General features: G+C 25.5%; 3 protein-coding genes and 1 long non-coding RNA gene across 7 annotated transcripts; all 4 read left to right on the top strand.

Moving 5' to 3' along the window:
• Position 1: 1 nt before the first annotated feature.
• LOC127291075 (uncharacterized) lies at positions 2-696 on the top strand. The gene is made up of 3 exons (XR_007844531.1): positions 2-136; positions 285-373; positions 446-696. It is a non-coding gene; the product is annotated as an uncharacterized LOC127291075 (long non-coding RNA).
• Positions 697-849: 153 nt separating this feature from the next.
• On the top strand, positions 850-3,165 carry LOC127291072 (odorant receptor 13a-like). The gene is made up of 6 exons (XM_051319988.1): positions 850-1,540; positions 1,597-1,849; positions 1,919-2,019; positions 2,139-2,453; positions 2,614-2,877; positions 3,051-3,165. The coding sequence occupies exons 1-6, from the start codon at positions 1,352-1,354 to the stop codon at positions 3,105-3,107; spliced, it is 1,179 nt and encodes a 392-aa protein (XP_051175945.1). The 5' UTR covers positions 850-1,351; the 3' UTR covers positions 3,108-3,165.
• A 592-nt stretch (positions 3,166-3,757) lies between these two features.
• On the top strand, positions 3,758-8,312 carry LOC127291070 (F-box only protein 28). Of its 4 annotated transcripts, none has more exons than XM_051319985.1 (6): positions 3,758-4,051; positions 5,098-5,364; positions 5,439-5,687; positions 5,759-5,954; positions 6,027-6,394; positions 6,558-8,312. In XM_051319985.1, the coding sequence occupies exons 2-6, from the start codon at positions 5,122-5,124 to the stop codon at positions 6,939-6,941; spliced, it is 1,440 nt and encodes a 479-aa protein (XP_051175942.1). In that variant the 5' UTR covers positions 3,758-4,051; positions 5,098-5,121; the 3' UTR covers positions 6,942-8,312. The 4 variants fall into 4 exon arrangements, with proteins under 4 accessions (XP_051175942.1, XP_051175941.1, XP_051175944.1 ...); XM_051319984.1 differs by lacking the exon at positions 3,758-4,051 and adding an exon at positions 4,111-4,498; XM_051319987.1 differs by lacking the exon at positions 3,758-4,051 and adding an exon at positions 4,120-4,498 and having other exon boundaries at positions 6,027-6,382.
• Positions 8,313-10,223: 1,911 nt separating this feature from the next.
• Positions 10,224-12,065, top strand: LOC127289186 (max-like protein X). Its single transcript, XM_051316987.1, has 6 exons — positions 10,224-10,451; positions 10,589-10,648; positions 10,793-10,936; positions 11,034-11,413; positions 11,519-11,632; positions 11,709-12,065. The coding sequence occupies exons 2-6, from the start codon at positions 10,612-10,614 to the stop codon at positions 11,781-11,783; spliced, it is 750 nt and encodes a 249-aa protein (XP_051172944.1). The 5' UTR covers positions 10,224-10,451; positions 10,589-10,611; the 3' UTR covers positions 11,784-12,065.
• Positions 12,066-12,566: the final 501 nt, after the last annotated feature.

Raw genomic sequence — 12,566 nt, 5'->3', positions numbered from 1 at the left:
GAATTTCGAAATATTAGAAATTTATTTACATTGCAATTCACTTCTTCCTAATTAAAAACTTATTTAGAAACTGTTGTCTGACCAAAACTGTACTCTACTACTGAAAATTGTCTTCTGCTCTGTGTTTACTTTTAAGGTAATATCGTTAACGTACTTTTTTCTTTTTTATATATTTTAAAGAATATAATAAATAGTGAAGTTTAAATAATTGATACATACCTTTTTTTTAATATGTAAGAAAATGTATGAAACGTGAATAATATTTACAATAATAATAATTATAGTTATCTGCATCCTGTTATCATTGGAAATCGAATCAGGAATGTGTGACATACTTTCACACATTGTATACAAATTATAAAATACATAAATGGTATGTATAAGAAAGATTAAAATTATTTTAATTGTTTTTGAGTATTAAATTTTTATATTCTCTTCTGTCCAGATTCGCTGTGTGTGGTTAAATCGCGACTGTCATTATGAAAAAAATCGCAGGACGCAAATATCGATCATATAAAATATTCATATAGGATTCTATAAAATTTAACCTACTATTATGTATATCATAAAAAATGTATAACAGGAACATTATCGTAATGATATACTTCAATTTTCTAATACAAAAAAAATTTCATTCAAATAATCGACTATTATTTCAAATAAATATTTCAATTATTATTTTGTTATTTGTTGCAAACAGAGAAATTATTGGTTCAAATATACAATTTAAATAAAAATTATTTAAAATATTTATTTGATAATAGTCAAATCGAGTATTTGAATCGTAAATAAATTTTATTGTACTAATTTTTAAAATAAAATTTGTACTAAAAAAATTTATTTGCAAATTAAAAATTTATTTTTTTAAAAAATTATTTTAAAAAATAAATTCGCTTTTCCCGAAAGCTACACATAAGACAAGAATGATATACAGTTAAAAACGAAAATCTTTCATCGATTGAATATAATTTTTTTCATCGCAAATCATAATATATTATGTGAGTCACGAATATTCTGTACGATATTGCATACACTGAAAAAATACGTGACGCGAATGCTTTTCGATATTTAAATATATATTTAAATATATAGGTATTATAATATCGAAAGTTATATTTAAAAAAAAAGTATAGTATTTGCGACAAAGAACAAAATCGCAAAGGTACAAATTGTAAAAGCCAAAAGTACATATATTATATATGATACTATGTAGCAAAATTGCTTTTCTTCCCTTTATAAAAAATTCATTACTTCATCATTGCTAGTCTTTGGTATAAAGATAATTATATAGTTGATATATATATATATACTATCTAAGTTCAATTCGATTCGATCTACACTTTAAATCAAGATGCTTGTCAACAATTATATTTCAATAAAATTAATTCGATTTTTTATGCAACTTATTGGCATGTGGCCATCGAAAAATAAGAGTCAAATTTTATTTTCAAATTTTATATTATTTTACACATTATTTACAATGATTTTTGCAACAATGATTGAGGGAATGGATCTCTATTATTCTTGGGGTGATATAAAGGTATTTTTTTAAAACAAAAAAAATTTTATAAATATTAAAAAAAAAAAATTATTTAGGCTATTACATTTTGTGCTCCTTGTGCAAGTGTTGTTTTTTCAACATTGGGACAATTATTATCATTCGTTTATTCACGAAATGAAGTATTGAATTTTAATTCTTACACAGAAGAAACATTTTGGAAAATTAAATACAATAATAAGGATTTGTTTATTTTAAAAAAATGTAATAAAATTTGTATTTTTTCTTGCCTTGGTCTTACTATTTTACTGCAAATAATTGCATGGCATTACGTGACTTTGCCAATACTGGGTATTTATTAAATTAAAAATATACTAAACTTTAAATTTTTATAAAATTTTTACAAATTTATTTTTCTAGAATACAAAGGAAATATATCTGAAAGAATTTTACCTTTTAATCTATGGTTTAATATTCCATATAAGGAAACTCCTTTTTATGAAATTATCTATATTTTACAGGTATTTTTCCCTAATATAAAAATTTTAAATTTTGCCATAAATTAGCTAAGTAATAAAAATTTTTTAATTACTTAAAATTAACAAATAAATCAAAATATTAATAAAATATTGAATAAAAGTCAATTTCCACATTCAGCGTATGCATTTGTTGTACGACATTTGCAAATTTTCTTTTCTTAATCAACATATTTACTGCGGGACAATTTCAAATTTTACAAAAAAAATTACAACACACCTGCAATTCATTAAATAATTATGAAAATCACAAATTAAATAACAATAATAGTTATGAGAAATTAAAAAATTGTATTCAATTTCATCAGTTATTGATAAAATATATTGAAAGAATTGAAAATCTTTATTCATATTGTGTATTGGGACAAGTTTTTACTTCGGTGATGCAAATTTGTTTTTCTGGATTTCAAATTATTTTGGTGTGTATAATTTTATGTTTTATTAAATAATTATTAATAATTTTAAAAAAAAATTTTATATTAATAATAATTAAAAAAAAATTATTATATTAATAATAATTAAAAAAAAAATTATTATATTAATAATAAATTAATAAATCTACTTCTTCTTTTTTTTAAGGGCGTGGGAAATTCTTTTAATCGAACAATATTGAGCGTTGAATATTTTATTGGCAGTTTTCTTCAATTATATTTTTTTGCCTGGTCCTCACATCAAATAATTTTGGAAAGTGAATCTGTCCTTTATGCAATTTATAAATCACAATGGTATAGTGAAGGAAAACATTTTCGTCAAGCTATTAATATTCTTATGTTAAAATCGCATCGTCCTTGCGTTTTGAGTGTTGGAAAATTTACTCCATTATCATTAAATACTTTTACTGCGGTAAAAATATTTTTTAATATATAATATTACATTCGAAAAAAAAAAAAAAAAATAGAAATAATTCAAAATATATTTCAATAAAATTTTACAAATACAAAAATTGCTTCCACGATAAATTTTTCCTCATTATTAAACTCAAATTACAATTTTTTATTAATTTGATTTTTTATCAGGTGGCAAAAACTGGACTTTCTTATTTCACTGTTTTACGACAAATGAGTGAAGAATAATATATTTTAATTATTATATTAATTTAATTGTTTATTAATTATTATTAGTGACCTGACGAATTAATTATTATTATTGATTTTTTAAAAAAAAAAAAAAAAAAAAAAAAACTCGCTGAAAATGTATTTAATTTTTATACACTTAATAAATTATTATTTAATATTATTCATGTATTGTTATAATTTTATTATTATTTATTTTGTTTAATTTTTGTACTCGCAAAAATGTTTAATACAGAAAAATATAAAATTGTTCTTCTAAGAAAAAGCATTTGTATAAAGAATATAATTTAATGAAATTCATTTACCTTTCATAAACGTATCAAAAGAAAATTCTATAGCTTTTCTATTAAAATTATAGTATGAAAAATTATTAGGTATATATGGGTTTTGCATATCATATCAATTTCTATATCACATTTTGTATATAATTTACTAAGCAAAAAATTTTGTCTCTAAGTTCATTGATTCTCATAAAAGTAATTTTTATTTTAAATTATATTTTAAATATATTATTATTAAATACATAAAAAAAAAAATTTTAATTTCCCGCAAATTATTTAAATTTTATAAGTAGTAGGTAAATTATCGACTGAAAGGTGCATTGTCTACTTACCGACAGAGGTTGCATATTTACGTCAACTCGTCAACTGACTGTCATTAAACACATTAAACGTTAAACATATATAGTTCTTTATAACCTCAATTCCTTGTCTCTTCAATCATTTTTTGTCTTTTTTTTCCAAATCATTAGTCTTTCTTTATTAATAATATAATGACAAAAAAAAATTTCCCATCTAATAATTGCATTTGATGTTTAAAAGTTTGTAAAAGTGTATTATTTATAACCATTTTTTGTCAAGTGGATATTTTTGTGTCAAATATTAAAGATACATCTGTCAAGAAACTGATGCAAAAAGCTAAATTAGTACCTCAGCAACATATAGGTAAGTGACAGGGTTTTAAAGTTGGATAGGTCAAAAATTCCCGTTCCCTTTGGTTACACCATCTTTGTATACATTCATACTATTCTCATTTGTGCAAGTGTAAATATACATATATGTATAAGTATACATATATAAATGTACAATAGTCGACGAGTAAATTTCCCTGTGTTGCTCTGTTGTTGCCGAGTGAAAATGTAAGAAAATAGTGCGGTTGAAGTAAACATATTTGAGAAAAAAAGAATTGAAATTTAGTATAGGGAATAAAAAAGTGAATATTAAAAGAAGGAAATAAATAACGTGAAGAATAGAAAAAGAAAAAGGAAGCTGGAGAAAAACGAAAAAAAAAAAATAAAGAAACGAGAAAGCAACCATCGCGTTGCGTTGGACTTGGGAAGGGGCATCGTCAAAATGTCGCTGAAACTAACGCAGATGCAGTGATATATTTGGGTATGAGGGATTAAGATTTTCAAATTTTACCCTTCATTGTTTTTTTTTGACGCGTGTTTTATTGAAATTGAATTTAATTATTTTCATTATCTATTTGTTTATTAGATAAAAAAAAAAAAAAAAAAAGTTGAAAATTGTATTTTTTCACCAACAACAAAAATCATTCTCTCGCGACGTCAACAGCAATACGGTCGCATCGATTACAGCTTGTATGTTTTTCTTGCGTAAAAATTTAATTTCTTCGCGTGTGTTTTTTCAATCACAAGGCAAGTCCCTTTTCATCTTTTCTAATAACATTCAAGAAATACCTATGACTACTAATCAATTCACTGAATCACATTTGTACTTGTATTTTTCCTTATTTGTACTTTTTTCATTGCTTTGCCTATATTTATTTATTGTGTGATTAATATTGATACTATCCAAATTTAGTTTTGAACTATATTTTAATAAAAGAAAAAGATTTAATTAATTTTTTTTTTAAATGGCAATTTAATTATTAATTTTATTTTATTTATTTGAAACAATAACTAGAGAGAGTATGGATATTTAAATATTTGGTTTTTTTTTTTTGTAAATTATATTTTTTATATTTACAGCTGATTATTAGAAGAAAGAAAAAAATGGTGTCCACACGCCAATCAAGTAATATGGGAGGAAGCAGTGCTGGTGGTTCTGTTTGCGATACAGTTGGAGAAGTACAACCACGCAAACAACCAACAAATATACAACCGAGCACTTCAACTGGACTACAAGTTGTAGAATGTCCAGTTCCATGTCAAATAAATATTTTACAATTACCTGAAGAGATTCAGGATAAAATTTTTAGTTATTTGAGCTTCAATACAATCGCTGGCTTACGACCTGTAAGTATTATAAAATATTTTTTTTTCAATTTTTATTTAGTATTTTTAATAAAAATGAATTTTTTTTACAATAGGTATGCCATCAAATGGATCGCAAATGTGGCTCATTACTTAATAAAACTTTTCAACGACTTCAAGCACAAATGCTAAGTCGTTTTCAAGCGATCAAAGCACAGATGCCTCGAAGGGAATCAGCACGGCGAAATCATCCCTTGGCTTGCGAGTCTGATATTATAGAAACCTTGCACATGCGACTTACTTTATTGCAAATGAGTTTCGGTAAACATATCGAACGAAAACATTGCTGCTTTTTTCCCGGAGAAGTATGATTTTTTAATCTCAATTTTTTTTCATTGTTTTAATAAAAAATTAAAAATATTTTTTTTTTTTCTAGATTCTTGACGAAGTATATCGCATTCTTCATTATATAAAAGTAACTCCAAAACTCGCCAGGCCTTATAAGGTGACTGACGAATTGTTCGATTTAAGTACCATGGCTATGGAATATTTTAAAGAACGCATCGAACCAACTCTTCCAGAAATTCCTTATTTTGGAGCTGATTTTTTGGATTTTGCAGGAACATTATCTTGTAAGTTATACCTTGGAAAATGAGTCTTTCTAAATTCTTTATAATTTTAAATATAATTTATCCTTTTTTTAGCCTCTAATACTGTAAATAAGCCTTTCTTGTGCCTGGACACAGCACCATTGAGTGTAGGAGGAAAATCAGGAAGCGGAGAAGAAGGATCGCCAGTTCATTCTTCGGATGAACCTGGTATTTTGGAGTCGAATGTTGCTCCACCACAATCGAATATGGTATTACGAAAACGAATTCGTAAAATTAAACAAGGCATGAAGAGGTACAATAGTCAGTTGACATTAATGCGCAGAGATTTGCGAAATTGTAAAACGAAAATTGCTGAACAACAGAAGCAAATTGTCGAATATGCAACACGTTTGGATGAAAATGATAAGAAAAATGAAGAGACATCCAGAAAATTTAGTACACTCTTACAGGTATTTACCAAGGTACACTTTCTCGTTTTTACCGCAATACGTTGTTGAGGATCAACAAAATTCCATTTCGGTAGTTGATTTATTGCAAATTTTCTTCTCTCTCTTTTTTTTTAATACGTTTTATTGACTATTTTTTACACAATATACATAAATATTAAATCGATTATGTCTGCAGGAATTAAACAAATGCAAGACAGAGCTACAATATTGGCGTTCAAGATCACCAGCAATTCCAGTTTGCGGAGGATGTGGACAATCTATTCCTCTGCCAATTGACGATCTTCAAACGCTTGCCAATCAAGGTGTTTTACCTGAGGGAGCATTCGGTGAGGGTTTTGATTTTATACCAATACCAGAAGGTGATAGTCCAATAGATACAATTTCACCGTCAACAACTGCAACACAAGTAAGCACTGCTCCAATAGAAATGGCACCACCAAAAGCGCCCATATCAGTTATATCAAAAAGAAAAGCATCTTCAGATGAGTCGTCAAACGATGGTTGCAAAAAACCACGTCGCACTGCCAAATCTCGTCAGACTAAGCGTTCAAAGATTTAAACTAATTCTGAATATGGTACAAAAAAAAAAAAAATAATTGTACCATCATCCTTTAAGGGTCTCTTGGGATAGGTCTTATTTTGCAAACGCTGTAAGTTTCACGTGTGGCAATGAATAGGCGATCATCAAAAAAGTACAAAAAAAAATAATTTTTTTTCCTCGTCCTGCATTTTTGCAACGAAGTTTTACAAAAAATAATTGTAAAACAAAACTTTAGGCTCTATAGATAGATGAGAATCCAAGTGATTTTTTTCTCAGATATAAAAATATGAATGAAAATGTTTGCATGGTGAAAAAGATGAAGTTATTGCACAGCTCCAAGGAACTTTTTTTTTTCCTGCTGTGGTCTAAATAATATTTTGTGCAAAGAAAAAAAAGCAAATATCATATTTTTTTTCACAGCTCTATTACTTAAAAGAGAATGTGAATTTATTTTACTGACCGTATGATATTTAAATTTTTGAAAAAAATTACGGTCTCAAATTTGTGAATTTAAAAAGAAGTTCACATTAATCTATTTCAACTAATTTGTACAAAAACTGCAATGTTTGGTTATTAAAGCAGTTTTCAGATTAATGTACCTAAAATATTCTTCTAAATCATTAAATAACAAGAAACTGATTTGTATAGAATTTTAAGGGGTTTAATGTTTGTTTGGTTATTATATATAATATTTTTGTGTTTTTTTCTTTTTTTCTTTAAAGTGCATATATTTAGTTCTGTCTTTTTTAATAATGCAAGGGCAAAAAAGATTGATAAAAATCTTTGGTTAAAGAAAATAATAATTTTTAATAAGCAATATTTCATTGAAAAATGAATGTCTCGGATATTTCGATCGCCATTTATAAGTACACGAAAGAAACATAGAACATATTTAACATAGTTTAATTTTATAGAATGATTTGTAGTTAATACTCGAATGGTAGCGAAGTATCATGTACCTGAAAGAATCATTGATTCGTGTAGGTACTTTTTTTCGCACTAATTAATTAATAATCATATCAACTTTTCAGTTACCTACTGACTTTACAAGACACACTACCGTTTTTTTTTCTCTCTCTCTTAGGAAATTTCTGCAACACATCGCGTCTCTGGTTAGTAGCAAATAAATGTTTAGTCAATTTTTTTTTTGTGAATAATAAAATTTCAATATTCACATTTTATTTTAATCTTATAATAATTTTATTGCATTTTAGAATAAATAATATCTTTAATTCAAATCAAACTGAATTATTAATGAGTGGATACGTATATATGTATATTTAATTATTAATGGGTTGGAATATATTTTTTTTACATTCAAGCTAAAGTTTCTTTACATGTAATTTTGAACGTGATTGAAACTGCTCGAATTCTTAAAAAAAAATAAAAGGGAAAAAAAAAGAAAAATAGAAATTTTATGCCTGTTTTTCTCCTGACAAAAAAATTATTTAATAATCTTTTCAATGTTGTACGCGTAAAATGACATTTGAAAAGAATTTTGAGACTACGCGGAAATCTTTTTTGTTTTTAAAGAAGACAGAATGCAGGTCTGATTTTTAAATAAAGGGGCTGTTAATTCTCGAATTACATTAACAAGTAATTCGATTTTAAGGTACTACTTTTTCTGTGGAATCACATTGATATTCAATTTAAAGTGTATGTCACCTTGTTTGAAAAGTATAACATCAAAAATATTTAAGTGTCTCTTAGAAAAATATAGATTGCAATATTAAGTAAAAAAAAAAAATAATAATAATAATAATAAAGATTCCTATAATCTAGGAAGGGTAATTAATATTATTTTGATAATGAATCTGACAACTGTATCTCTTTCTAAATGAAAAAAAAAAAAAAATTATAAGCACTTCACTTTGTCTTCGTTACACGGACACAATAGAATAAAAACAATTAATTTTCCAGTAACGAATTTTTAACTCTGTGCAATGCTCGATAGCAGGACGATGAAACAATACTACATTCTCTGCACCAATCACTGACGAGGTAGTTAATTATATTGTTATCCACGATTATTATTATAAAATTAAAAGAAAGGATACAGATAAAAATAATACTTTATTATATATAAATAAAAAAATATATATAAATATATATAAATGAATTTAAGTGGAGTACATGTCGAGTAGGCCAACTGCCACAGAATTTTAGTTTAAAATCTAATTGAACAATAAGATATATTAATAACATTAATAATAAAATAATTATTGAAATATATATAAATATATATAAATAAATCAATATATATATATATATATAAATATATATATAATTTTATATCGAGTCAAACAGGAATTACCAGAAAAAAAAGGGAAGAAAGAATAAGAAAAGAAAAATTTTGTGTAATAAGAGATACATATACTAAATTCAGACACATTATTGATTCCAATCATAAGTAAGTGACCTTTGTAATTCTTGTGGGATATTTCTAGAAATAAAAATCCGAATTTAAAAATCCGATTATGTTTCAAGTGTCTGGATAAAAAAAAACTTTTTTTTTTCTTCAAAAAGCGAAAAACTATTAGAAATTCTAAACAAGTTTTTTTTTTTTTATTATTATTTTCCAATGAGAATAACATTTTTGTGCGAAGGAAAAAAAAATATATCTAAAAATTCCACGACTCAAAATGATATCACAAAATAGAATATTTTCTTTTTGTAATTAAAGATGTTAAAATTCATCAAAGGAAAAGCTTGTTTTTAGAATATGAAACTTGAATTAGAAATGATCGTTAACATCACTAGCAATGTAAACGTTACTAAAAAAAAAATAAAAAATAAAAACACATTATAAAGTCGTGCATAATGCTCACATTTTTATTGCATTCATGGCTTTTATAATAATAAGTGGTTACACTTATTTTTAATTTATTTAAAAAAAAAAAAAAAAACGTCGTTTATATATATGTATATGTCGATATTTTGCTGCGACAGTTTAAAATATCTCACAAATTCCCATATGTCGTTTGAATGCATTCAAATGTATAAAGATATAAACAAAAATAAATAAATTTTGTCAGGTACTAAAGTTGATAGTTTTATTTGACCTAATTTTAATTTTTTTTTTTAATATTATTAATTTCCTATAATTTTAGAATATTAATTAATATTCTAATTTAAAAGAAAATATATTTTTAAAAATTTTATAAATATTTAAATTTATAAAAGAGAAATAAAAAACTTATTTAGGAGTCCAGATGTCAAAATGACCACGTGTAAATGTATTTACATCATCTAGTTCATATGAAGGTCGAGTGTCGCTAGTATCGTATAAAAAGAGACAGAAAAGAGAAAGGTTAGGTTTGGTTGGGTTACTGGTTATTGTGCGTCACTTGAATGATAATTTTATCTTCTTTTTGAGATGAGAAAAAAATGAGCATATCTAATGATCTTTTTTATTGCGACATGTACTTAATGTGGCATTAGTTTTTCCATATTTATTTTATTGATAACTAACATATTGGTTTGTGAAACAATGTCTTGAAGATTATCACAAAAACTTTTCAAAAACCTGTAAGTATTTTTTTTTTCTTTATATGAAAATCAGCTGATCTTTTGTCGAATACACACATACACACACACATTTTATATACTTAATATTTTTTTTTAGTTTTTAATAATAGACTTTCTAATTTTCTTCATTAAATTAGGCATTCGAGAAACATTTCACATAATGGCCGATGGACAAAATAAAGAAGTATATGAAGCTAGTAAGTCGAAAAATTTTTCTTATACACTAAAAGATGATGGGTATTTAAAATATACCAAAAAAAAAAATATATATTTTTAAAAACAATTATAGAATAAGATTAAAATTTTTTTTGTATATTTATTAAACGATAAATTTTTTAAAGAATCAGCGAGAAATACAGCATCTAATTCAACACCTGATGGGGACATGAAACTGGAACCTTCAAGTCCTACAGAAAGATATGCTTTTACACGATGTAATAGTACAGGATCAATTAATACACCTTCTTCATCAGCTCATAATACTGGTGAGTCACAATAAACATTTTTTTTAATTACACTACAATTTAAGAAATAATTTAGAATTTTGTTTTTATTATTTAAATGATTTTTGTTTTTTGTCAGAGGATGAAGATAGTGACAATAAAAATTCCACCGTTAGTTATAAAGAGCGAAGAAGAGAAGCTCATACGCAAGCAGAACAAAAACGAAGAGACGCCATTAAAAAGGGATACGATTCCCTGCAAGATTTAGTGCCAACGTGTCAACATACAGATTCATCTGGCTATAAACTTTCAAAGGCAACTGTTTTACAAAAGTCTATAGACTATATTCAATTTCTTCTACAACAAAAAAAGAAACAGGAAGAGGAGAGAAATGCCCTTCGTAAGGAAGTTGTTGCACTTCGTATAATGCAAAATAATTATGAGCAAATTGTAAAAGCACATCAAACACAACCGGGACATTCGGAAATGCGAGTTTCAGATGAAACAAAATTTCAAGTGGTATGTAAATTGAAAAAATAAAAAAAAACTTTCTTTTTAATCGAATTTTAAAAAGTAGAAATTAAATAATTTTTATTAAATAAAAATTAGAAAATTTTAATACAGTTTCAGGCAATTATGGATCGTTTATTTCTCACATTTGAGAATATATCTGTGGCAAATTTTGCGGAATTATCAGCGTGTGTATTCAGTTGGTTGGAGGAACATTGTAAACCTCAGGTAAATAATTGAAATTCACTAATAATATTAATTTAAGAGATAAATTATTGAATATAAAAATTCAATTTACTTCTAGACACTTCACGAGGTTGTTCTTTCCGTTTTACATCAATTGAACGACCAAATGAACTGCCAGACAGGTAATATTTGATTAAGGGATTGTGTCATAATTAAAATAGTCATAGAGCAGTTACCAACATAATTAAAATTTCTACCCAGTAGAACTTGGGTAGATTAATAATAAGAAATTTATTTTTTTATACATTCATTAAAATGTGGGTGTAATAAATTCGAATGTCCAATGTTCAGTACCTTATGACAAAGACACTTTTATACATTTACTGTCATGAGTATATATATATATCTATATATTTGTAAATATATAATACGTTTTGTATAATTACTTCTTTATATAAAGAATAGTAAGACTAGATACGTTGTCTCTTAGAGAGAAATTCGATTTTCATTTATTTACAAAAGTAAAATTAGTTTATGTTATATATATTAAAAAAATTTCTATTGTATTTGATTTTATTATTAATGGAATTATAAAATTCTAAACTTTCTCAGATTCAGTAGGCATACTTTCTCCTTGTGTTAAATCATTCATTGCTATTGCGTCTGATAAATTTTGTTTATTATTATTTGGTGAACCACGAATACTTCTTTGCATATTTGCTCTTCTTTTGAGACGTTGATTTTGTTTACAACATAAATCCCGAAAAATGCAAGCATAACAACTGAGTAAAAGTGTCATCAATGTTGCTCCTCCAATTGCTAAAATTACTATTAGTAAAATGGAAAGTTCGTCCTGCATCTGAAAGAGAAAATTTTTTTGAAAAAAAAAAAAAATTGTAAGAATTAGAAATGTTTAATTAATTTAGCTGTTAGTTATAAATTTCTATAAATTTTAATTAATTTACTAATTCAATCG

Source organism: Leptopilina boulardi, unplaced genomic scaffold, assembly GCF_019393585.1.
Source record: "Leptopilina boulardi isolate dan_hultmark-lab unplaced genomic scaffold, ZJU_Lbou_2.1 LbouV2_123, whole genome shotgun sequence".
In the NCBI taxonomy this organism is placed as follows: Eukaryota; Metazoa; Arthropoda; class Insecta; order Hymenoptera; family Figitidae; genus Leptopilina; species Leptopilina boulardi.
This window is presented reverse-complemented; position numbering and strand designations above follow the sequence as displayed.

Coding starts and splice junctions, on each gene's coding strand:
- LOC127291072 (XM_051319988.1), top strand. CDS start 1,352: ATGCTTGTCAACAATTATATTTCAATAAAATTAATTCGATTTTTTATG. Junction 1,541..1,596: donor ATTCTTGGGGTGATATAAAG/GTATTTTTTTAA, acceptor AAAATTATTTAG/GCTATTACATTTTGTGCTCC. Junction 2,454..2,613: donor CTGGATTTCAAATTATTTTG/GTGTGTATAATT, acceptor CTTTTTTTTAAG/GGCGTGGGAAATTCTTTTAA.
- LOC127291070 (XM_051319985.1), top strand. CDS start 5,122: ATGGTGTCCACACGCCAATCAAGTAATATGGGAGGAAGCAGTGCTGGT. Junction 5,365..5,438: donor CAATCGCTGGCTTACGACCT/GTAAGTATTATA, acceptor TTTTTACAATAG/GTATGCCATCAAATGGATCG. Junction 5,955..6,026: donor TTTTGCAGGAACATTATCTT/GTAAGTTATACC, acceptor TCCTTTTTTTAG/CCTCTAATACTGTAAATAAG.
- LOC127289186 (XM_051316987.1), top strand. CDS start 10,612: ATGGCCGATGGACAAAATAAAGAAGTATATGAAGCTA. Junction 10,649..10,792: donor TAAAGAAGTATATGAAGCTA/GTAAGTCGAAAA, acceptor AATTTTTTAAAG/AATCAGCGAGAAATACAGCA. Junction 11,633..11,708: donor AGGAACATTGTAAACCTCAG/GTAAATAATTGA, acceptor ATTTACTTCTAG/ACACTTCACGAGGTTGTTCT.